The sequence below is a fragment of the Stenella coeruleoalba genome (assembly GCF_951394435.1).
Source record: "Stenella coeruleoalba genome assembly, chromosome: 1".
Taxonomy (NCBI): Eukaryota; Metazoa; Chordata; class Mammalia; order Artiodactyla; family Delphinidae; genus Stenella; species Stenella coeruleoalba.
In genome coordinates this window covers 124,898,127-124,922,378 of record NC_137169.1, presented here as the reverse complement: position 1 = coordinate 124,922,378, position 24,252 = coordinate 124,898,127, and the positions used below count along the sequence as shown (strand labels likewise).

Below are 24,252 nucleotides of genomic sequence, written 5' to 3'. Positions count from 1 at the left end.
GCCTTGGGCGACAGCCAGGCCTGGCCGCTCCTCCGTGCGTGACTCCCACGCAGATGTGCTGCTGCTGAAAGGGGGATGGGCCCGGCGTGGAGACTCATGTGCCAGGAGCGGGGGTGTTCTCGCTGCTGCTCTGGAAGGACCTGACCCCTCTTTCACGCTGGAGTTGCCTGCCCCACTTTGCAGATGGCAAACCTGAGGCCTAGACGTGAACAACTCCGGGAGATGCTTAGCACTGGAGTCCAGGCCGGGGGTCTGACCCCCAGGCTGCCACCAGCTCCCCGCGTGCCCACTCACCCTCGCCCTCCAGGGTCTTTGCTCGTGTAACCGGCCCGAGGCGGGAGGCCTGACTTGTGCCTCACGTAGGTTTGCAGTCCAGCCCCTCCAAAGGCCACCGTGGGGTTGGTGTTCCACAGCGGGTAGCAGCCCACACTCCCCAAGGGGCAGCATCTCCGGGTGGAGAGCTTAATTTGAGAGCAGTTCAGAATCCCCGAGACCCCTCCTGCCCAGCCCCGTGGCCCTGGGCTTTGGGGCCTGGACGTATGTGGTGCCTGTTGGGTGATTCCCCTCCGTGCGCCTGGCTAGACCAGCCATCCCTGGGCCGGCACTGGAGCTGAGGGAGCAGAAGAAGGAAGCGAGTGTGACAGACATGGAGCTGCCGGGGGCCACGTGGGCTCCAGTTTCTCTGTCAGCCTTGAGCTCCCCGCCCCAGGCTCCACCAGCTTCTGCTCCGGGGCCCATCTGAAGGCTCAACAGTCACTTGGGAAGCCAGGCCTCTAGTGACTGACTGGCCTGCAGGGCGTCACGAGCAAGGGGAGGAGAGAGAGAAGGACGGGGTGCGGCAGGACGGTCGTGGGGCACCTCCCAGGGTCTGGGCATTTGCACCCTTGTGACGCAGACCCCAAGCTCTCGTCTGCATCACAGGGGCCCTGGGAGCCCCCGGAGGGGTTTCAGCTCTGGGCTGCACGTGCTCCCCAGGCCAGCTCAGCTCCCTGGCGGAGACCTCCAGCCCCTGTGATCTGTGGGGCAGTTTGGTTTTTTTAATGAAATTTTGTTGGAGTAGAGTTGATTTACAATGTTGTGTTAGTTTCTGCTGTACGGTAAAGTGATTGGGATATACATTTACATGTATCCACTCTTGTTTTAGTGGGGCAGTTTTGGTTTCTTTTAAAATTAATTAATTTTGGGGGCTGTGTTGGGTCTTTGTTGCTGTGCACGGGCTTTCTCTAGTTGCAGCGATCGGGAGGTACTCTTCTTCGCGGTGCGCGGGCTTCTCATTGCGGTGGCTTCTCTTATTGCGGAGCACGGGGCTATAGGTGCGCGGGCTTCAGTAGTTGTGGCTCGTGGGCTCTGGAGCTCAGGCTCAGTAGTTGTGGCACGCAGGCTCAGTTGCTCCGCGGCATGTGGGATCTTCCAGGACCAGGACTCGAACCCGTGTCCCCTGGATTGGCAGGCGGATTCTTAACCACTGCACCACCAGGGAAGTCCCTGTGGGGCAGTTTTAAATCATTGATGTTCACTGGTACTAAGTCATTTCTCTTGGCTAAAGGAACCAAGGATCTTGACAGTGGAGCCGTTTACATGGATCAGATCAGTAAAAAACGCCACCCAGCTGACACACGTGAGCCTTCAGCTGCGGCTCGGGGCCTCCCCGGAGCTCGGGTGGGCTTCTCTCTCAGAGGCCAGAGAAACAGCCCCCCAAATGGGGACCAGGAAGGCAACTGGACCCTGGGCAGGAAGAGTGGAGGTTAGACCCCTGGGAAGGACTTGCAGCCCAGAGAGCTGGGTGAGAGATTCTGAGGGGGTGGGTGAGCCCCTCTTCCGTCGGGTTTTCTGGGGTCTCCCTTCTTCCCGCCTGTCGGCCTGGACCCAGCCTGGACTCAGCCAGGATCCCAAGGGCTGGAGAACCCTCTCTGGGAAGCAGATCCAGGCAGCTGCTCGGTCCTGGGAAGCCGACCCGGGGACAGAGTTGGGTGGGTCTCGGCACGAGCTTGACCACTCACTGTAAATGCCAGCAAACTGACCTATTTCACGTCGCCCGAGATGATCACAGCCGGTCCCATTTTTTCCTCTGTGAGAACTTGTTGCCGTCTGGCCAGAAAGAAGAGCTGTCTGCAGTTTCTAGGCTAAAGGAATCCCCGAGGGTGTGCGCACAGCCCCGGCTCTGGGGGTGGAGATGGGGAGGGGATTGCTGAGTCCCACCGCTCGGGGACAGTCGGGCCCCGACTCTGAGCCAGGAGCCAGCCAGGCGGGCGCTGCCGTACTGAGCCGCCCCCCACCTTCTGCCAAGTCCCAGCCAGCGGACCCTTCTCCTCTCTCCCTGCCAGCGCGGTGCCCAGTCTGCCCATGCCCCCTGGAAATGACGACACCGCTGGCTGTCCATCCTGTCCTCTCCACGCTGACCGGGGTGATCGCCTTCTCTGCCAAGGGCAAGACCCGGCTGAATGGCGCCCCGCCCCAGTTTGCTGGAGTCCAAAGCCGGGTCTAGAGGCCAAGAGGAGGGGCGGGGGGGGGCCTGAGATCCTTCTACTGCGGCCCCAGTGCCCACCCACAGCTCAGGTCTTCCGTCATCTCGGTCCTGAGAGGTGGGCAGAGGCTAGAGGCTGAACAAGAGAGAACGTTTAGTAAACGGTGTTGCAGGCCTGTCCTCAGCCCTGGGAACCCCCCCATGACGCCTGGTCTTGGGTCCTTCGTGGAGCCAGAGCGTGGGTGTGGGTGGGGGTAGGAGGGCCGGGAGGCGCCCAGGCCCTGCGTTTCCTCCTCTCCGCACAGGGATGCTCCCCTGGCTCCCTCCTCGTCCGTAGCCCGCGTGTCAGCTGGACACGGTCTGGGGCGCACACACACGGGATGAAAGTTGTGCGCACACAGTCGGGGGTCGGGCCCACTTTTCCAGGGAGAGCCTGTGAGCACTGGAGATGGACCAGGACGGGAGGACACAGAGGGTGTCCCCACCTCCCGGCCGGATGGGAGCCGTGCAAGGGACACGGAGAGAGGGCAGAAAGCCGGAGCCAGGGCACGTGTGCATCTAAGTGTGTAGGCGTGTGTGGGGGTGTGTGTGAGCGAGCACGTGTGCATACAGCTGCGTGTGTCCCTGCACCGACGTGGTGGGTGCGAGTGAGCGGGGTCACTGTACCTGTGGGGTTTGTCCGAGGGCTGTGGCGGCTCAGTCGCCTGTTTGTCCCCTGGGGTGGTTCTGCCTCTGGGGACCAGACGGGGCCTCTGGACCGGAAGTGAGACCCAAGCTGGGTTTGGCCACGGGAGGTCAGGGCTCCAGGGTGGAAGAACCGACGTGTCAGTTGGGGTAGGAAACCTGCCCTTGGTCCGGGGCTGCAGCCCAGGGATCTATCTGTGCTTCCGGCCCCCGAAGGTCATTCCGCCCACCTTCCCGCCTGTGGAAATGTCGCCCCTGGGCCGTCCCTCCTCATCCTGCAGGAGGACCTCAGCTTCGAGGGGCCTCAGAGAAAGGACACCTCCCAAGGTTTACTTTGAACCGTGTCTGGCTTTGTTTGCCCTCCTACCCCCATCCCGTATAAACTGGCTGTCCCACAGATGCTCAATAAGGGCGTAGAAATTTAGGTTAGAGGGAAACGTTTATGTTATTGGGACTGGAATGGGTGACGGAGGTTCCGGCGGGAAATCTGGGTAGAACAGGGATAAACCCTGTGCTGATGACTTGTTTGACTTTAACTAGCATTTCTTCAGTGATTTTTCTGGCCAGGCACTGTCTTAAGTGATTTTCTTGTAATTACTCACTTGATTTGTATAAGATGGGGATGACGATGAAGAACCCAGCTGTACGGATGAGGGAGCACGACAAGTGACTCGCTTAGGACCACAAGCCGGACCTGCACAGGGGGTGGGGTGAGGGGGTGGGGACTCTGCCTCCAGGACCTTCCGCGGTGCAGAGCTGGCCTCAGCGAGCCCTTTTCCACGCGCCAGTCCGCTGCCTTCCCCCCTCTTCCTGAGAGGCAGCTTTTCCTGCCTCTCCACGCACCGGGGAACAGAAATGATTTGCCCCAATTCACGCAGCCCCGGGGGGACTCATGGGACCAGCACCCGGGAGTCCCACCTCCCAGGCTTTTCCTTTTTTAAATATCTTTTTCTGTGTATTTATTTTTGTCTTTTTCTCTGTCTCTCGGCACATCCCACCTCTGAGTGCTGTGGTTAAATGTTCTGACCCTTTTGAAAGGGGCACCCCGGCTGCGTTCACAGCGCGCAGACGCGACTCCTCCACGCCCCCGCGGGAGGAGCTGTCCGGTCAGCACCAGGGCCTCTAGACGTTGCCCGGAGACCACAGACCTGGGGGGACCGCCCTCCTCGCCTCCCTCCCGCCCCCGCTTTCACCTCCTTCTGAGCTTGAGCGAAGCATGCGTAGACCAGAGCGGGTCCTGGTTCTGGGGTCTTTGGAGCCTTGAGCCAGTAGCTCCGTTTGTCCCCTTGGGGCCGGGGGCCAGAATGGTTCCGGCTGAAAGGTGGGCGGCTGGGGGCGGCAGGGAGTCGGCGGGGAGGCCTGGGGGCGGGCGGGCGGGCGGGCGACAGAGCCGGGGCAGGCAGAGCCCTGGCCAGAGCTCGACCGTCTCGGCCCTACGTGATGCCGCCCTTTACTGGCTGTGTGTCTACCAGAGCCTTCCGTATGTCTCTGTGCTTTGGTGTCCCTGCCTGTGGAGTGGGGCAACTGCGAATTGATACACACGAAGCCCTTGGCGGTGGGGGAAGGTGAACGTGCCTGCTGGGGGTGGGGTGCTGGGACCAGGCCGCCCCACCCAGGAAGGCCCCAGCCTCTCAACTCCCCTGGTACCCACGACACTGTCCCGCTCGGCACGTGAATTTGTCTCCTTCCCTTCCGGGAGGAGGACAGCTGTTCTTAACACCATTTCTGCCATCTCTTGAGCACCTGCTGGCTCCGTCACCTTTATTCTCTCATTTAATCTTTACAACATTCTCAGACTGCTTCTTGCAGATGAGGTCTTTGGGCTCAGAAAAATTACATAACTTCTCTACAGCCACATAGCAAGACGAGGCAGAGCTAGGATTTGAACTCAGCTCTTCCTGACTCTAGAGCTGGACTCCCTCCTCGCCCGTGTTCCTGTCCCTTCTGCTGGTGGATGGACACTGGGTGCCGTCCTATCCACATGGACGGCGTGTTTCCTGTTGATGCCGCAGGCTTCTGAGCCGGGCCTGGCAGGGGCTCTGGGAGACCAGGCGGCCCCGTCTCCATCGCTGGGCGCCTGTGATTGTAGCCCTTACTAGTTGTCAGGCACTGTTCTAAGCACTTTACGCTTATAACTAACTTAGTCTCCAAAGCAACCCTGAGAGGCAGGTCTAGTTTCAGCCTCACATCACAGATGAGGAAGCAGAGGTTATGGAAGTTGCCTGAGGTTGCACCATCAGCAAACAACCTTTGCACCCAGCACTTTACTCACCACCCACCAGAGTCACTTTGAAGAGCAGGGGCTGTAGGGGCGCCGGCAGCCCGTGGGCTTCGGGACCAGCCATCACACCCTCTGCTCCCCAGACCCGAAACCACCCCCGAGCAGCCCCGACCCCACTGCTGCCTCTTCCCGAAGCCTCCCAGGTCCCGCCTCATCTGCAGCCTGTGACACACGCTCCCCACGGCACTTGGTTTCGCGTCCGTCCACACGACGCCCGTGCCGTGATGAGGGTGGCCGTGTTTCCTCCCGGGCAGACTTAACTCCTTGAGAGCAGAACCCGGAGCTCAGCCCTCGGGGGTCCCCGGCACCACGGTCAGCGAAAACAGGGGTCCTGCTGTGGGTCCTTGTGTGGCTGCAATGAGCTTTGTGATGAGGACCCCAGAACGAGAGCGCTAAGGGACCCCCGAGGCTTCAGTCCGCTCGCCGAGGTGGCGTGAAACTTCAGATAGGGCACTTGGAGTGTGGAAGAGCAGAAAGGGCGTGTTTAGGGGCAGGGGACCTGGTAGGAGCCCCGACACCACACACGCACACGCACACGGCAAGAAGCGGGCTCCTTGCTTCCACGGTCAGCCCCACCAGCCTCCTGCCCTTGAGGCTCCCCAGACATGTGGGAGGCATCCCAAGGGATGAGCGGCGGTCACGCCAAGCACCGTGGCTTGAACAGAGCCCTGCCCCGAAGAGGCAGACCGTCCTGCTTCTGCGGGACGTCTCTGTCTGGCGCTGAGAACCTGGACAGGGGCCGGTACGGCGCACCTCTTCGCCCCCGTACCTTATCCAGCCTGCTCTGGACAGGAAGCGGGGCAGCAGGGAGGCAGAGGGGGGTCCCATCATTTCCCGGAGGAGAGCCTGAGCCCGGGGCGGGCACGGGAGTCCCCCAGATCATTTGGTCCATTTAGAACGCAGCTCGGGTGCCACGGAGGCACCTTTGTCCTCGGGGTTCAGGAGCCCACCCTCAAGAACATCTCTCCCCTTTCTTCCCCAGCAACCCCCCCACCCTCTGCTGGAGACCCGTAACCCCGGGGTCTTCCTCCTCGGTCCCCGCCCTTGCCCAGCTGTGACCTGCCACTGGACCAGTATGAATCCTCTTCCCATCCGGCTTTGGAAAAAATGGTGATGGAGTAAAAGCAACTGCATCTGGTCCATCAGCAAGTGAGGAAGAGGCAGCCTGCGCGGCCTCAGGGCTCTCTGGCTGGAAACCCGGCCAGGCCCAGAGGCAGGGGCCCCTGGGTGCGGGGAGGGGAGGGTCTGATCGAGGGGAGCTGGGGGTGCGCCGAGGACCATGCAGGTGAGCGGGGCTCGTGGGCAGCACCACCCGGACGGGACGGGGCTCCCAGGAGAGACGCGGGCAGAGCCAGGATGCAGTTCCGGGTCCCCTCGCAGTTACAGCTCCCAGAAGGGGTGGTCTGGGGCACCACGTGGCTTTGTGCCCCCACTGGGGCTGAGGGGAGAAGCGGCAGCGGGTCATGTGGCACTGTGCCCACCTGTGCAGGACTAAACCTGGGGGTGCTGAAATGCAGAGCTGTGGTCTGGGGCCCTGCTCATAGGTGGTCAGCTGGTTGGCCCTGCCGGTCAGCGTGTGGCTCAGCCCTGTGTCCAAGGCCAAAGGCAGCAGCTCAGGTCCACGTGAGCCTGTGAGCAGGTCCGCGCTTGGGCCTCTGGTCCTACGAGGCATCGCCAGAGATGCGTGGAGCTGATCGCTGGGGCGGTGGCTAGGAGGGGTGACAGCGCAAACCTGCTCTCACCTCCACGGGGAAGGTTCTACTGCAGGTCCTGAGGCCAGGCTGAGGCACGGTGTCCTCTTCTTGACTTAAAGACTCCCTCTTTCCCCACCCGACTGTGGTTTCAGGTTTTATCCCACCCTCGTTTTGCAGACTGGGCGTGGAGGGGCTACGACATTGACTGGAATTCTTACAGCTGCAGGCAGCTCCTGCCTGACGTCCTCTGAGTGCCTTTACGAAAGCACTTCCCAGGCCCTCCTGTAGGGCTGTCCTGGGCCTGCTGGGGCTGGGGACACGGCAGGCCCTGCAGGAGAGTGTGGGCAGGTGGGGGGCCACTCAGAGTGACCTTCCAGGCTGTGGCTGGTGGGTGGTCAGGGGGTACACGAGGCAGAAGTGGGGTCAGGCGAGCCGTGGACATGATGCCCTGTGGGTCCAGGTGATGGGCAGACACTGGGGGTGGGGCAGCCGGCTGTGGCCCCCTGGTCACACCGGGCTTTGCCTTCCTTCTGTGCCAGAGGAGGTAGGGGGGCTTCACCTCATCCAATACTGGTACCAAGTCATGGACATGCAAAGTAGAGGAGAGGGCGAGGGGTCACGGCATTTCTGGGTCTCTTGGAAATTACTCCATCTGTCAGCAGAGCAGACAGACTCCCACGGTCATTTCAAGCTTAGTCCTATAAATCCATCAACGCTTGAGGGTCTCCGTTGGCTTCTTACAGTTTAGCTTGTGGTCCGTGCTGTGGCCGGCAGCTCTCTGCACAGCAGGGAAGGGCACATCCCCGTGGCCTCAGGTGGACCTGCCATGCTCTGGTGGCCTTTCCTCTGTGCCAGTGTCCCCTGTCTCCATCTCACCCAAGTCACCGCGAGCATCCTCCCGGTACAGACATTTGCTCACATCTGTCATCATTCCCCAAGGATAATTTTCTGGATCTGGGGCTGTTCCCATGGCCGAGTGTCAGGGCCCTGTGGTGCTGTGCTCATACCACGACTGGAAATTATAATTTTCTAAGAGATAGTAAATTTGACAGCAACCAACGATAACATTTAATTTTCATCTCTTCAATTTTAATGAAGCCCTTTGTTTTTGTTATGTTGTGGCCAGATGTATTTATTATCTTATGAACTTCTTGTTCAACCCTTTGACCCCTTCCTCTACAGGGTGTTTGCTTTTGGTTGATTTGGTAGAGCTCCCTGTATGTAAAGGTATTATTAACTCCTTGTCTCTTATATATGTTGCGAGTATATTTACAGTTTATTCACGGTATGAACCTTTGGAAAGGGCTCTTCTGTCCATTCAGGGATTTTAATTTTTATGAACTGAAATCTATCAGTGTTTCCCTTTGTGATTCCTACCTTTGATGTGATGCTATAAAGACCTTTCCCACAACAAAATTAGGAGACCGTCCATGCATACGTTCTGCACATTCTTTCATGATTTCATTTTCGACGTGGAACTCTTTCATCTGGAGTTGATTTTCCGTGTCTTTGTAGCCGGCTTCGAATTCCCTTTGAAATGAAAGCCATTAATAGATCAATTAATTCATTCGTTAACATGGCGGGGAGGGGAAGCTGGTCAAGGATACGTGAGAAAGATGGGGTAATTCGTAGATCGGGGTCCAAAAGAGAAGGATCAGGTGGCAGGGGGTGCCCAGAGGGATCTGCCTTTATCTCAGAGTGGGACACTCATCTCTGAGACCAGAGGAGGGGGCGGAGGTCAGTTTGGCCAGGTCAGGAGGTGGGTGGGGAAGGGGCTAGGAAGAAAGGCTGTGAGCTGGGTGCCCACATCTCCAGGGACAGAGTGGGTGGGTGGGGACGGTGGGGAGGGACCAGGAGGGGTGGCGTCAGTGACAGAGGCTGGTGTGAGCCAGGTGGCAGGGCCCTGACCAGGGCGGGGGTACAAGTTTAGGATCTGTAACTGTGATGGGCTGCCCCGCCTTCGCGCCCAGTGGGATCTGGGAGATTACAGTCCACTGGAGAGGTGTCCTGTGGGAGAGCTGGGCATCAGGTAAAGGGGCAGGTGGCAGGAGCAGGCTGGGGGCACAGGGAGTCGGTTCACCGTGGGCAGAACATTCTAGACTCAGGTACAATGAGAGATCCAAGAAGGAAGGGGCTGTGGGAGGGGAGTCTGGCCCCGATTGGTGGACAGGAACGGAGTCAAGGTCAGATCACCCCGTTTGTACAGGGCATTACAATCCCCGAGCACTTTCACGTGTGTGTTTGCAAGAGGTAGAGGGGTTCGCCTCGAGCTGGGCCCGAGACCGAATCAGGATGTGACTTCCCTAGGGCACCGCCTAACTGTCCGCATTCTCTCCGCAGCACAGTAGCCCTGCCGCCAGCCTTGCTGACCATGGACGGGACGGCCAGTGTGAACTCTGCCGGCCGCCCTCACTACGCCTCCTCCATCCCTGTGCCTCGAGCTGCTTCCCAGACCAGGATTCATACACCGACCGCCTCTCCCCAGCTGCGGCCGCACCAGGCCGGCCTGGCCCTGAGCCCGCAGCGGGCAGCCTCGCCAAGACTGGGCAAGCCGGGGGGCCCTTCCAGAGGCTCGTCTCCCAAGGCCTCCCGGGGGAGAGGCTCCCCCAGGGCCTCTGGGGCAGCGAGGGAGTCAGCTGAGGGGGCTGAAGGCCTCGCCTGCTCCCCCTGGAGCAGTCCCAGGGCGACCCCCAAAGCAGCGCTCTCCAGCCGGGCTGGGTGCAGAAGCGCCGGGGAGACGCAGGGCGCCCAGGGAAAGAAGAGGGTGGCCCAGGAAGGGATTCTGACCCGCCAGACCCGGGGCAGGAGCCCCGCCCGCACCAGTTCTCATGCAGAAGCTCCCGAAGGTCAAGGTCGAAAGCCATCTAACCACCCAGGAAAAGATCAAAGAGATGTACCCTACAAAAGTGCTGGGGGCCCCAGGTCTTCGGAGCTTGATGCCCGGGAAGCTTCGGGGCCTCGCTCCCCGGTCTGCAGCCCCGTGCGGAGCGCACGCCCGCCGCCCGCCCCGGGGGTCATCAGCTTCTCCTCGGTCCATCAGCAGAGTCAGCCTGTCACCGCTACCGTGGCCCCCTTCCGCTACAGGTGAGCTGCGGAGCCCGCGGAGGGAGCGGGGCTGGTGGAGAGAATAGAAGGTGGGCGGGGCCTGGAGAGCTGGGGCGGGGTTAGGACCTTAACAGGGGGACCCGGACCCGACTCTGGGGACGCCGCCACAAAGAGGTTCAGCAGGAGGGTGCCCCCAACGCGGCCGTGCGTCAGGGTGCCGTGGCTGCCGAAGAGCCAGTTACCTGGGTAGGCGGGTAGGCAGGTGGGTCTCGCCCGACTCACCAGTGGGACAGCTGCCACCACTGAGTTAGACTGAGAGCACGTGACGGGCTGTGCCCCCAGCCCGCGGTCGCTGAAACCCCCACGGCCCCCCTGGCCGCCCCCACTGATGCCCTGCACCTGCCCGTCTGCTGCCCTCTCTCTCCACTTTCCACGCTGCCTGTGCGTATCTGTCCCCAGGGCGCTCGGACGTGCTTCTTTCTGACGTGGTCACGTTGGGCCACGTCACCACCGTCTGCAGTGGCCAGGCCACCGTTCATACCGGCATGGTTAACAAGCTAGCCTGTCCTGCTTTCTTCAGACACCACAAGTGGAGAGCACAGAAAAACGCTTCCATCAACTGTGGTTCTTTCATAAAAATATAACTCTTTACTGAAATGGCCACCTTAAGTAAGCGGCATTCTAATTCCTAAGTATGACACGGGTTAGAGATACTCAAATGCAAAGGAAGCGGCTTCCCGGCTAACCGAACGTCCCGGGTTTCCTCTCTGTGCTGATTCGAGGACAAGCTCTCCCACGGTTTGGGTGGAGACGCTCCCCGGACACTGGGTCTCCCGGGCTGGAGTGGCTGGGGTTGGTGAGGGGAGCTGCACCCTTCCCTCAAAGCCAAGAGTGTGATTTGACCCCTGAAAGGTCTTGGGCTCCCTTTCACCATGTAACAGACAGCTGGGCCCCAACACCTCGTCTGCACGTTCCACCTCCTCCAGCGCACTGCATTCATTCAGTTACGAACTCCACAGTTTAAAAGGACATTGGTGCACGAAAATACATGGAGAGGAAGACGGACGGGTTGGTGAGGGATCCGAAAAGGTGTTACAGGAACGATTAACGGAGCCGAAGCAGTTTGCTTTGGAAGGGGAAGGCTGAGAGAGGGTCTGAGAGCTGTTTTGAAAGACGTGAAGGGTTGTCGTGTTGTAAGCTGACTTAGATTCACTTGGTGCGGCTCCAACGCCCTGAATCCACGTCATGGTGCTTAGAAGGTAGAGAGACTCTTGAAGCTCAGGAGGAAGAACTTTCCAGCAACTAGAGAGGCTCACAAATTACCCCCCGGCAGTGAGCTTCCAGGCACTGCAGGGATCCCGGCTACCCCACGACGGGAGCAGGCCTGCCCCGGGGACCCCTGCCCCTCAGAGCATCCCTTCCGCCTGGCACACCTGACACTTCTTCCCCGTGACCTCCTGGACTCCCATTCGTAGCTGATCAGACACCTTCCTGGGACTGGTCCTTTCCCATCCCTGACCTGCTTCCCTGCGGACTCTGGGACTTGCTTCTCCTCCCTGAGTTTCTTCCTGTTGAATCCATCTTTGGGGGAAAGTGTCTAGGCGTTCAGCTGTTCAAGATTTTACGTCATCTACCCTGCGAGCCCCCTGGCAGATGTAGAATCTGACGTCCTCCAGTAAGGTCGGGACTTTTTCCTTTGAATGTCTCAATGTGACCTGAACAGACAGGTTTCCTCCGCTCAGCAAACATCTGTTGCCTCTTTGGGTCGTAAACAGAAAAGTGTTGCACCACCGCAGCAGGGGTCTTCACCACCCCGCCTCCTAGACCTGCCCCTTTTAGGCCCCGGGTGAGGGTTGCAGGAGGGTTGTGGTTTGGGCAGGGGAAGACTGGGGCCAAGGACACCCCAGAGGCAACAGGTGAGAGCCGTGGGCACCTCTGCTGAGTGCCGGGCTGGGCCACCCCGGCAAGGACGCGCCATCGGCCCTGTAGGGTCACAGACACCCTGTTTTCACGGAAACTTAGCCCTGCGCCCTGCAACGCTCCAGCCCATTGCAGCAGCTGGGGTTGTCGGGCTCCAATCCCCATCCCCAGGCCCCTCCTGCCTGACCTGCTTCTCGGGGAACGAATCCAGCAGGTGTCTTCCCTGTCTCCTCAGCCGGTGCCTCTCAAGGGTCTGGGTGCGGCCCTTCCCCACGACCAGCCACAGTCTCCCTTTGGGCAGCCCGGCTCCCGGGACAGAGAAGGTGCAAAACGCCCTTCGGTCTGGGTCTGCTCGGGACCGTCTGCTTCCCTCAGATCTCCGCCCTCACTGCCCTCTGCCCTCTGCCCCCCGGGAGAAGAGCCCCAGCAGGGGTTTCTTTCCCCAAGGGGTTTCCCCTTCCCTCCCGGGTGGCCTCCACTCAGACCCCAGTTAGGAGGGTGCGGTTAACGGGGTCAGGAGTGTCGGCGTCTGGTTCAACCTCCAAACAACATCTGGCATAGATGGTGCTGTCCTTTCCCGCTGGGACGGGAGGGGACACGGGGGCCTGGCCGTGCGGGGGAGATGCAGGAAGAGGACGTAAAAGTGTGCAGCTCGTGAGGTCGGAGCAGCTGAGGCTGCTTCCTCACTGACCCGGGATGGCGCTCCGGCCCGTGTGCCCCTCACTCACCCTGGCTCACGATGGCGGTGCCGGTCAGCACTACACGAGGTCTTCCTGTTCGTAGCCGTGGTTCCTGCCTGCCTGCTCGGGGTCAGACGGTGCTTAGCTCTTTATGTGTGTGACGTTATTTGGTGAAATGTTTCTGCACGGCCTAGAATCCCCTTTCTCCCCCCATACACTGCGTTATTTATTTATTTAATTTTCGGCTGCGTTGGGTCTTCGTTGCTGCATGTGGGCTACTTTCCTTTGCTGTGCACGGGCTTCTCATTGCGGTGGCTTCTCTTTGTTGCGGAGCACAGGCTCTAGGCGCGCAGGCTTCAGTAGTTGTGGCACGCGGGCTCAGTAGCTGTGGCTCACGGGCTCTAGAGCGCAGGCTCAGTAGTTGTGGCTCACAGGCTTAGTTGCTCTGCGGCATGTGGGATCTTCCCGGACCGGGGCTCGAACCCGCGTCCCCTGCATCCGCAGGCGGACTCTCAACCACTGCGCCACCAGGAAGCCCCTAGCATCCCTTATTTTAACAACCCAGGTTTATGCTCATTTCTTTGAAGAAACCTAGCAATTCCAGTTTTTCTTTGGCCCCTGGACATTTAACTGACAGTAGCCCATGGCGAGTGACCCCATCCTTCCCAGGGCAGCGGGGTCTCCTGCTTCCTCTGGGTTCCCCCACCCTGCTTGTCGCCGTCCCCGGCACAGGGGCCTGCAGACCATCGAGGGCTCCCGGCTGCCTGCGTGGCTTTGAGAGCCGGCAAACACCTCCCACAGCCCTGAACTCTCAGGCTGATCCGGGCCTCGAGGGCATCTCTTCCGCCCCGTGACCCAGTGAGGCCCAGAGTGGAGAGACCTGCTCTGCGTTACACAGTCAGAGTCCCGGCCATCTCGGTGCTGGAAACGGTCAAGACTGGAGAGAGAGGGAGGCAGGTTGACCCCCCGACCCCCCCCACCTGGCCCAGGCCAGGCATCGATTTCTCCTCCTGCGTCCCCCCCCACCCCGCCGCACCAAGCTGCCAAAGGGTCCATTTAGCTGTAGACGTGGGCGGGGCAGGCGGCCGGCTTGGAGAGCCTGGGTAATTGCCTATAATAAAAGCTCCTAGAGCCTTTGTTGCTGGGAGCGATTGCACAGTTGGGCTTGTGCTCGGAGGCCTGTGTGCACTTGGGAGATGGGGCCCGGAGACCTCCGCCTTCCTTCCTGCTGCCACAGAAGGCCGGGCGAGGACTCGGCCCCCCGGGCGTCGAGGTGACCCCGGCCTAGCCCGCCCCTCTTCCTCCTCCGACCTCCTTGCTGCCTGGACTCTGGGGTCCGGGCCCCCTGGGCTCTCCCGAGGGGCCAGTGACCTCAGCTGCAGACGGAGCCCCTCGCGTGGGTGCACGGCGCAGCCTGAGGGCAGGACACAGGCTGCGAGCTCGAGTTACCAGGGGTCCTTCCGCCCTGCGGACGCCCTACGTTCACGGGACTCAGGGACCCTGAAGGGTGACTCCCGGGGGCAACAGGTGGCCCCCTGCCCTCGGGTGCCCCCACCCCTGCCCCTGGCCTAACCTTGCCTAGAAGGCCCGCTGCCTGCCAGGGGAAGGGGCACACATATGCCCATTGGGGGGGCCGGCCCAGCGCGGGGGGCAGAGCACCACAGGAGAAGAACTGACCTCCAAGGGGAGAGACTCGAGGCCAGGGCGGCCTCCGCTGTGAGTGACCACCATTCTCTGTCCCGCAGGGCGCAGACCGATCCGGAGCCTGGCCCCCTCCGCCAGGGCAGCTGGGCTGCTGATGGCTACTCCGGCCCCCCCAGCAGGACTGAGGAGAGCCTCTCGTGCGTGGGTAAGTGCTCTGGGGGCGCGACCTCCTCCTGGTGCGCCAGAACTTTCCCCACCGCCCCCAGGGGAGAAGCGGCCCCGCCTGACAGCCAGGCACCGGCGTGTCAGTTGCACTCGGAGCTCGTGCTGTGCTTGGTTCAACGCAGGGTCGCTCCACCAAACCCAGCAGCCCTGCGAGCTCGGGGCAGCGCAGGAGCCAGCGGGCTCCCTGCTGACCCAACGCCCAGGGTGGGTGTCGCTGAGGCCCTGACGGAAAGTGACGAGCTGGGAGACTGACAACCGAGAGCCAGGTCCGAGCCCAGCCCAGAACAGAGGAGGTGCTGGGCACCTGGCTGGGCCCCACGGCCTGACACCCGCCCCCTCCCGCAGGACCACTTTTAACCGCCACTCCCTTGCAGGTCACTTCCCTGTGGCCTCCTGTAGTCACACCTGCCCCCAACGCGTGTCGTGCCGCTAACGCACCTTGGGAAGCAGAATGTGGGCCTTGCCAAGAGGGCCCCCAGAACTCGCCACGGCGGTCTCCCCCGAGCGCAGGGACACGGCCGTTCTCAGGGCCTGTCCCGCCTCTGGCCACAGCAGGTGCTCAGTGGGGGGTCTCTGGATGGAGGGACGGTGAGGGGTGAGGGTTGGGTTCTAAAGGGGTCCGAGTCTAAACTCTTAGCGGGGTTTGGGCGTGTGTGTTGATTTTCTTGCAACATTAAAAAAAATCCCCGGAGGATGGCTGTGGTCACCCCAGAGGTACGTGAGACTCCGGGAACCAGCTCCATCCTTTCGTTCCCAGCAGGGTCGCTTGCCCCAGGACAGGAATGAACTTGCTTTTGGCAGAGCTGAGGTGGTCCACAGGATTTGTCTTACAGCTTCATCTCAGGGCCCTGCTCACAGTGGGCAAAGCTGGGGCTTAGAGCACAGCCTGACCCTGAAGTCGCCAGACGCCGGAGGTGGCAGCTCCTGCCTTCCCCGCGGGGCAGGTGGCCGGGGTCCGTGTTGAGCCCTCTGCCGGCCTGGTCCCCGGCAGTGCTGGGAGTGGCAGCAGCCCGTCTTCCACGGCAAGCCCTGCCGAGGGGCTTCGTGGGGCAGAGACGGGCGTCTAGAAAGTCAGCCGTGCGCTTCCACAGCGGCACAGGCACAGGGGAAGCAGGGCACTGCAGGGACAGAAGGAGACCTCGGTTCCCTGGTACCAAAAGCCCATGAGTATCGGGATGCGGTAACCAGGAAACTATGCAAGCTCTATTTTTGCATCTGCAGTGTTGCAAGTGTAATGGCTTCCTTATGTGTGTGCCACATCATTAGGGCCTGATGGCCTCCGGCTACCCAGGTGCCCGCTCACCGTTGCCATGCCATGCGCGCAGAGAGGAATTTCACACTGACATCCGCGCACGCTGGCCCTGGGAGCACCGGGCTGCTCGGCTGGCAGGACCCCCCTCGCCAGCTAGATAGGAAGTGTCTGGTGGATGGCGGGGGGGGGGTTCTCTGTTGGGGGGGTGCAGGGCAGCCTTGGGAGGTGGGCTTCACGGCGAGGAGAGAGCCCCCTGCCTCCCCCAGCCTCCCGGGATGTGGGCAAGGCCCCCGCGCCACCTGTGCTCTGGCTGTAGCTGTGGTCACGGTGTCCGTCTTGGCCAAGGATACCCCGAGCTCTTTGACAGGTGGAACGGGGAGAGATTTGGGGTCTGCCTGTGCTTCGTGGGGGAGGGGCTCTGTTCTCTGAGCCCGAGGAAACGGAGGAGATGAGAGGAAGGGGGTCGGAAAGGAGGGCCTCACTCACTTGTTACTTCTCTCATTCAATGAAGAAACCACCAGGGAGCCAGCTTTGTGTAGCAGGAAGAGAATTTCCCATGATGACTTGCCACCGAGCAGGGCGCTAGGCGTGGCCTTCGTTTGTCCCAGTGTCCGTCCACCATCTACTGGCAGCTGCCCTGTCCTCCTCTGCCCCGGGCAGTGTAGGGGCAACTGTGCTGGTGCCCTGACCCTCCCCGTGCCCACCCAGCTATGCCAGGGAGAGCCTGGCACTGGTCCCCTGCTGACGCGCCCCTTGGTTGCCGTCAGCACAAACAGTGCCTGGGCCGCCGTTGGGTCTTAACTTGGAGAGTCGGGAAGCCAGGGCCGATGTCGCCGGCGCCCACGTGTGAGGCCGTGTGCGAGGGACCGGAAGGGTCGCCCCAAGGTCGACACAGGCGTCTTAATCACTTCCACTTCGTGGCGTGTGTGAGCGCTGAGTGGGCAGGGAACGAAGGGGCCTTCTCTCGTCCTTACACCACGTGTCACTGGGGAACGAGCCCCCCTCGCCCGGCCCCCGCCTGGCTTCCCACACGAGGCCGAGGGGCCCGGGAGCCGGCCTCGCGCTGGGCCTGGTCGCATTTCTCCTTATCCCTCTCTGTTGTTGAGCCGACTCCATCTTTAAACCACAGTCAAGTTTTCCACGTCGTGTGGGTTTGGGAGAGAAGACTCCAGATCTGGTGTGTCTTCCCAGGCAGGAGCGAGGCTGGAACTTCCCTCGGGGAGGGTTTGCTCTGGGCCCCGAGGTGGCCGCATGCCCACCAGGCTCTCCCGGGACTGCAGAGGACTTGGGCTCGAAGGCCCTGGGGGTCAAAGCTGTAACGGACTATAGCTTCCCCCAAACCCGGCCTCAGTTTCACTGGGGAGAGAGAGGCCCAGGGAGGGAGGAAGGCCTGCTCAGGGCAGCGTGCGTGGTTCGTGACAGCTGAGCTGAAACTGGGACCACTGCCTCGGACTCCCCAGATGCAGGGAGGACCAAATGCTGATGAGCTATTATTGAGCACTTACTGTGTGCAAGGCCCGGTGCCAGGCTCAAAGTCCTTGTAAGCACGTTACACACGCTCTGAGGCGGAGCCACTGCTCTGCTGTAGATGAGTGAGCTCGGCTCAGAGAGGTTACGCAAACAACTTGTCTGAGGATGCACAGCGCTAGGATTGGAGTCCAGGTCACCCTCTTCCGGGGTCACCCCTGCCTTCCCGTCTGCTGCCGGTTGCATGGTTCAAGCTCAGCTGGGTCTCCCTCACTTCTGCCAGGCGGCGGGAAGGGGACGGGCCGGTGAGCCAGTTCCCGCGAGCCAGTCCCCGCCACCACCTCCCCCGACCTGAGCCAAGCCCGGGATGCCGCTGCCTCTGCCTCCCAAGCCTGTGTCCTTCATGCTGCGTTCACACCACCACCACCCCCGCCTCCGGACCCCACTTCACGTTTCCACCCTCTGGGGAGTTTCGGGCTGAGCCGGGCCTGTGTCCCAGCCATCCGTGGAGAGAGGACGCACAGACAATCGACTAGAAAACACAGCGCAAGCTCGGGGCAGGCGCTATGAGCTGTGTTCTCGGGGCTCAGGCGGGTCAGGGCCGCTGTAGGGCTGGAGGGGCACAGAGCTCGGGGATAAACAGAGTAGGCGTCTGCGATGGAGCAGCCTTCCAGGACCTGGGACAGGAGGTCGTCGTAACACTGAATGGCAGTGCCGACTCCACTGGGCTTCCTCTGAGCCAGGCACTGCCCTACGCGCCTCTGGTCCTCCCAACGCCTGGGCGGGGTGGGGACCCACACCTCTGCTGGCATCGGGGCCTTGCTGCTTGCTGGCTGTGCGGGCTTGGCCTGTTCCTAGTCTCTCTGTGCCTGTGTCACGACACCCACACCTTCTTCCAAGGGTTTTGAGGGGATAACACGCACCCGTGCGAGCCAAGTGCCGCGAAGCTCTGCCCGGCACACGGGAGCCGCTCAGCGCATGCTGGGCACGACCTGCTGCTGCCCTGGGGTGGGGAGAGGGCCATTCCTAATGTGCCCACCTTACAGGTGACGGAAGGCTAGGGGACATCCCAAGGTGGTCCAGCCAGGATTGGAGCCCAGCCTTCAGAGGTCACGCTCTGGGCCAGCCCTGCCATGACCTCCCTGGGGGCAGGGGACACGTCCCTGGGCACCGAGGGAGGCCGGGGAGGCTGTGAGATGACCAGTGAGACGGGCCTGGCTCAGGGAGGGCCGCAGAGGGAGAGGCCAGGTAGTGAGGTCATCCAGGGTAGCCTGCTGAGCGGGGTGTGGTACCTAAAAACTGGAGGCATCTGGATTCTGTTTCTTTGGCGGAGGGGAGGGGGAGGGGGAGGGGGGAGCCTGGGGGACTTCTCACATCAGCGTTTGGCTGGGAATGGGGCTCACCTCCAGCAGCCCAGGCCCCCCAGGACTACCACCCACGAGCACTCGAAAAGCAATGCACAGGGCCGGCAGGGCCTAGCTTCCCTGCTTCCTGTTCTGCCCAAGAACACAGGGCCCCTGTGTCGCCCAACTCCACAGAATTATACCCATTCACCAAATTTTTATCCAGCACCAACTACATGTCAGGCACTCCTCTAGACACTTGGGTACATCCAGGGACAAAGCAGGCACAGACTTTGCCCAGTGGAGCTTCTGTGGCTGTCGAGCTGTGCAGTGTTCAGCCTGTGCAACTGTACATGAGCTGCACAGAAGCCCCGTGGTGGAGAAGCCCCAGCTCTGGAGTGTGCGTGCATCCCAGTGAGCGAGGACAGAGCTCTGGCTTCGGGACTCCCCCTGAGAATGTGAGCAGCGGCCACCTTCAGTGCTGGGAAAGCCGGGGTCTTTGATGCTGGGAAGGATGGTGGGAGGGAAGGTGATAAACATCCCCTGTGGTTTTCCTGGAGCTTCACCCCTGTGTTCCATGCCTGTCTGTCCTGGACTCAGCTCCTCCCTGCAGGGCTTTGAGATTCGACTCTCCAGCCTCAGATGAACTGCTTGCATTCTTCCTAGGAGATCCTACCCTGTTCATTCCTCCGTGCGCCTGTGGGCCGTGGGCGGGTCCTGAGGATAAGGACGCTTACTGGGAGGAGGTGGGCCTGGTCACTGGGAATCTCTCCAAATCAGACCACCCCATACAACTTCAGGGCAGTTATTCGGGGAGCTGGGGTCGCGGGGCAGCTAGAAATCTCAGCCGTGGGAGGAGCTGTTTGCTAGGCTCCCACCACTGTCCCTCTGTGACCGGTGGAAAGACCTCGCCTCCAGGGTTCCCTTAAGACTTGGTTTCACAAGGCTTTGCCCCCTCCCCGCGGGCAAAGGTGGGTTCGCCCTTTCCTAACTTCTGGGGAGGCCCAGGCAGGTGGAGAGCACCCTCCAAGCCAGTGACATGCAAGGCTTCAGTCCCGCCCTGGGCACCACTGAATGGGCAGAAATGGGCGCACAGCATCCCTGCCCACAGCTCCCCCACCCCCGTGATTACAGGGTTAGGGTCCCCGCTGAGAGACACCCCCCCACACAAGAATATGCCCAGCAGCCTGCCCAGAAGGAGCTCTGGGAGACACAGTGGAGAGTGAGGGGACACGGACGCAGTGACCAGGACGATTAAGCTGAGAATCACCCCTGGTCATAACATTCGTGCACACGAGTCCTCTAAGAGGCAGCCTGGATCAAAGCCCTGCCTTCCTGTGCATTATTCCTGGGTTAGGGGTCGGGGGCTTCAGAGGCAGCTGAAGATAGTTAAAGGGTCCGGGCAGAGGGAGGGCGGGTGGGCATGGGGTCGCCCAAGCCCTGGGGGTGGGGAGGGCAGGGAAGCACCTAGCTGTCCCTTCTCTCAAAGGGCGGGAGGGAAGCCAGCAGGTTCTGGGGGGAGAAGGGCTGAGGTCAGAGAGGGAAGGGACTTGCGGCAGGAGGGAGGCTCAGGCCCAGGGCCAGTGGAGCCCGGCAGCCCAGGTTGACAGTCCAGGGCAGGAGCTGGACCCCGTGAGCTCCTGCATCCTTCCCGCCTGGGAGGTGGGCTGTGCAGCGGGGAGCAGAGGAGGGGAGCGTCTGGGGAGGAGGTCAGGCTATAGGGAGGTGGAGTCCTCAGCCCGCACCAGTGGGTATTCTGGGCATCTGCAGGGCAGTTTGTAAGTGCCAAGCGGTCACCAGTGAATAGTCCATTACCATTCATTGAGACAGGAGCCATGGCATTCTTCTGTTACGTTTAATGCCTTGTTTAAAAACCTAACAAAACTCTAATAGAGTTGCCATCTGAGCGGCCACCGGATGGGAGTGTATCTCCAGGTGGGAAGAGGCCAGGTTCGTTAACTCAGCCGGCCCGGCCCTCCCCGGCCCAGGTGGGCAGAGCTTTCTCCTTTCTCTTAGAGCTGTCCTTAATTTTTTTGGCATCAAGGACCTCTTTCAGAAGCCGCTGGACACTCAATCCGCCTCCCAGACAAATGGACGTATTCACAGCACAAAACTTGCATTTGATGGTAGCTTTTATGGGCCTTCTGTGTCTGGTCTGTGAACCCAGACTAAGAAATTCTGCTCTGCGGCACTGATATCATCACAGCGCTGGCCAGACAACCTGGGTTTGGGCCTTGTGTTTTTCCTCATCTGGCTTTTGGGTTTCTTGGCCCACAGCAAGGTAATAGGATTGATTACAAACGGACCAGTCTGCCCTAAAGCAGAAAACTGAGTAAGATTATCTTTGAGGTTCCTCTGACCTTAGAACAGCCAATCCTGCACGGACGGGTCAAAGCGGACTGTAGGTTCGCCTGCATCAGAGGACACATACATACAGGTAGTTCATGGGCCTCCGTCCCACATGACACAGGGCACAGCCAGCGCACGCCGCCCTCCCCCTGCCCTGGCAAGAGTTCCTGCCCGCCACCCCCCACCTCTCAGGCCTGCGGTTGCCACGACGACCGATGGTTGCTCCTGGTCTCAGGATGGTGTACCTGGGCCTTGCAGAGCTCCTCTGAGGCCCAGCAGGTGTGTGGGCACGGTTGCCATGGCAACATAGAAGCCAAGCCCGTGCGGGAAACCTCCAGACTTCTTACCCTGGTCTCTGCATTAGCCGGGAGCAGGTCTCAGGAGGACTCAGACCGAGTCCTCCGGGTCAGGTGCTTCCTCCTGCCTCTCCCTGCTGGAAGCCCACCTCCACCCCGGCCTGACTTCCTGACCAGCTGAAGGGCAGAGAATGTGGGCATTCTCTTAAGGCCACATAGCGAGTCCTGAAGAGAACCCGAGACCCCCAAGACTCGGGAATAAGGAAGTCCCCAAGGGGTCCTGGGTGTGTTAGGGCTGCCAGGTCCCCTGCAAGTGACAAGGATCTCAGGACAGAGGTCCCGAGGCTGAGCCACGAAGGGCCCATGGTGCTGTGGACAAGGGGCCGTAAGAGGAATCCTCCACCCTGTCCCCCAGCCCCAGTATTCTGCGGGCCAGTCCGAGTGTGACTGCAGTCCTGGACCCAGGCAGACCCCAGGTGCGGTGGGCATCCGGGCTCCAGGAAGCTCCTGGCTGGATAGGTCGTCCTTCCCAATCCCCACACCCCCTCCAGGACCCAGGCCTCCTTTTGGGATCACGTGCAATTATTGAGCAAGTCCCGAGAAACAGCAGGAACTTGTGGGAAGTTGTGAGACCCGCAGATGTGTGTTCAAGTTCTGATCCCACCAGCAGCCTGCTGGGTGACCTTGGGCAAGCATACTTCTCTGTATAATGAAGATAATGAGAGTCCCCGCTTCAGGGGGTTTGACGGAACAGTGCAAGTGACAGGTCTAAGAGGGTCTGCTTAGTGGCGGTAAAGACCCCCTTCCCCGCGGCTCCACAAGCATCAGTGAGCCCTTTTTTTTTTTTTTTTTTTTACGGTACGCGGGCCTCTCACTGTTGTGGCCTCTCCCGTTGCGGAACACAGGCTCCGGACGCGCAGGCTCAGCGGCCATGGCTCACGGGCCCAGCCGCTCCGCGGCATGTGGGATCTTCCCGGACCGGGGCACGATCCCGCGTCCCCTGCATCGGCAGGCAGACTCTCAACCACTGCGCCACCAGGGAAGCCCAGTGAGCCCTTCTTAACAGCTCCATGTAGGGAGACGTCGTCGTCAGCCCAGGCTGCTTTAACGAAAGTACCGTAGACCAGGCGGCTTAAACAACAGAAATGTATTCCTCACGGTTTTGGAGGCTGGGAACTCCAAGGTCAAGGTGCCAGCCCTTTCAGTTCCTGGGGACAGCTCTCTTCTTGTCTTGCAGACAACCGTCTTCTCGCTGTGTCCTCACCTGGCTCAGAGGAAGCAGGCGCCCTGGTGCCCCTTCTTATAAGGGCACTAATCCCATTGCCAGTTCTCCGCCCTTGTGACCTAATCACCTCCCAAATGCCCTATCTCCAAATACCACCACACTGGGGATTAGAGTTTCAGTTTATGAATTTGGGGGGATACCAACATGCAGTCTATAATGGGGGGCTTACAATTTAGCTAGAGGGGGAGGATCTCTCCCTAGGATACAACTGGGCAGAATTTGACTACGTGGCACCCTGACTATAATCGGTAGAGAGGAAAGTTCAAGATAAGCGTGGGATGTAGTCAGAGAAGGCTTCCTAGAGAAGGCGGCTCCAAGGCTGGGCCTTGAAGGGTGAACTGGACTTGAATTCACATAAGAGAAGGCATCGTGGAGAAGGGCAGACACAGCCAAGGCGCAGGCGTGGGGCTTGGCCTGGACCGGAGGGTGGGTAGGAGAGCATCAGAGAGCAAGGCTCCCGGGGGCGGGAGAGGGAGGCCGAGTGCTGTGTGTGGGTCCGCACTGGCCTCTGTGGCGGCTGATACCAGAGGGTGGGGGGCAGTCCTTCCCTGGGGAGCCACCCAGCTCACCTCCGCCCGCCATCACGGAGTTCCGGCTTGAAATGGAGAAGGAGGGCGTCAGCGCTCAGGGGGCCTGGGCGGGGTGCTTCGAAGAGCAGGAACCCAGTGTCTTGCTGTGCATGCCCGGCTCCCCTGCCGAGGAACGGAGGTCCCGTGATCTAGCCTGGGGGTCAGGGTGCTTGGGGGCGTTAGGGGGCCACAGCCCAGCCCTAAATCGGACCTCACCTCCCGGGTCTCAGGCCCTCGGCCACAGTCCCCACTCCCTGTGGGGCTGCACACCCGGAGCACCCAGCCTCTGGGCAGAGGACCTATACCCTCCCAGCCCAGGAGAGCCCTGCCCTCCAGCTGGGGACACTGGGCTCAGGCTCAGGCCCTGTGTCCCCCCTGGGCTCGTGTCGGCCCCCCTACTTCACAGGATGAGCAGGCTCACCCCCGTCCTGTTGGCACGGAGGCTCAGGGCAGATGCGTCCAGGCTGCTGTGAGCTCCCAGGAACGTGGGCTGGAGTTAGACTTCCGCAGCACCCTCAGCCTCCCGGAAGTGCTCCCTGAGACGCTGGGCCAGAGGCAGACTGGGGCCCACGGTCCCTGGCTCCACTCCCAGCCTTGGGTTGGCTGGGCCTCATTTTCCCCAGCACAGGCAGACAGCAGATCTCTGCTGGGCCCACACTCCTGACCTTGGAGCCCATGGGAAAACCCCCCAACCCTGAAGCTTAGGGAGTCTCCTGGGACCAGAGAGGCGGAGCCAGGGCCCTGCAGAGTCCACAGAAACGTCTCAGCTACCAAGGCCCTGGAAAGCAAAGGCTGGGAGGAAGCAAGAGGATCAGTCTGGGAGGGCTTCCTGGATGAGGTGCGAGCCAGCTGGTACATCCATGCTGGACCACTGTGTCCACCGGCTCTTCTTCTCCTCCAGGTGGCCCGGGAGGGTGGGGGTCACGTTCCTGGTGGGACTGCTAGGTGCGCGAGGGAACGTGAGGACTTCTTGCCCACTCCCGCCCTGTCCCCCAGAGGTGTGCAGGGCAGAGATGGGGGAGGAGAGGGTCTCAGCTGTGCCCCGTCCCGAGGT

The 24,252-nt window shown here is 61.0% G+C and overlaps 1 protein-coding gene across 1 annotated transcript in view; it reads left to right on the top strand.

The window, feature by feature from the left end:
• NAV1 (neuron navigator 1) overlaps window positions 1-24,252 on the top strand; it is a 210,937-nt gene that overhangs the window by 52,581 nt on the left and 134,104 nt on the right. Inside the window, exons 2-3 of the mRNA XM_079911959.1 lie at window positions 9,464-10,207; window positions 14,514-14,617. Coding sequence (XP_079768085.1) covers window positions 9,495-10,207; window positions 14,514-14,617 — 817 coding nt within the window. The 5' untranslated portion in view covers window positions 9,464-9,494. The remainder of the gene's footprint in view (window positions 1-9,463; window positions 10,208-14,513; window positions 14,618-24,252) is intronic.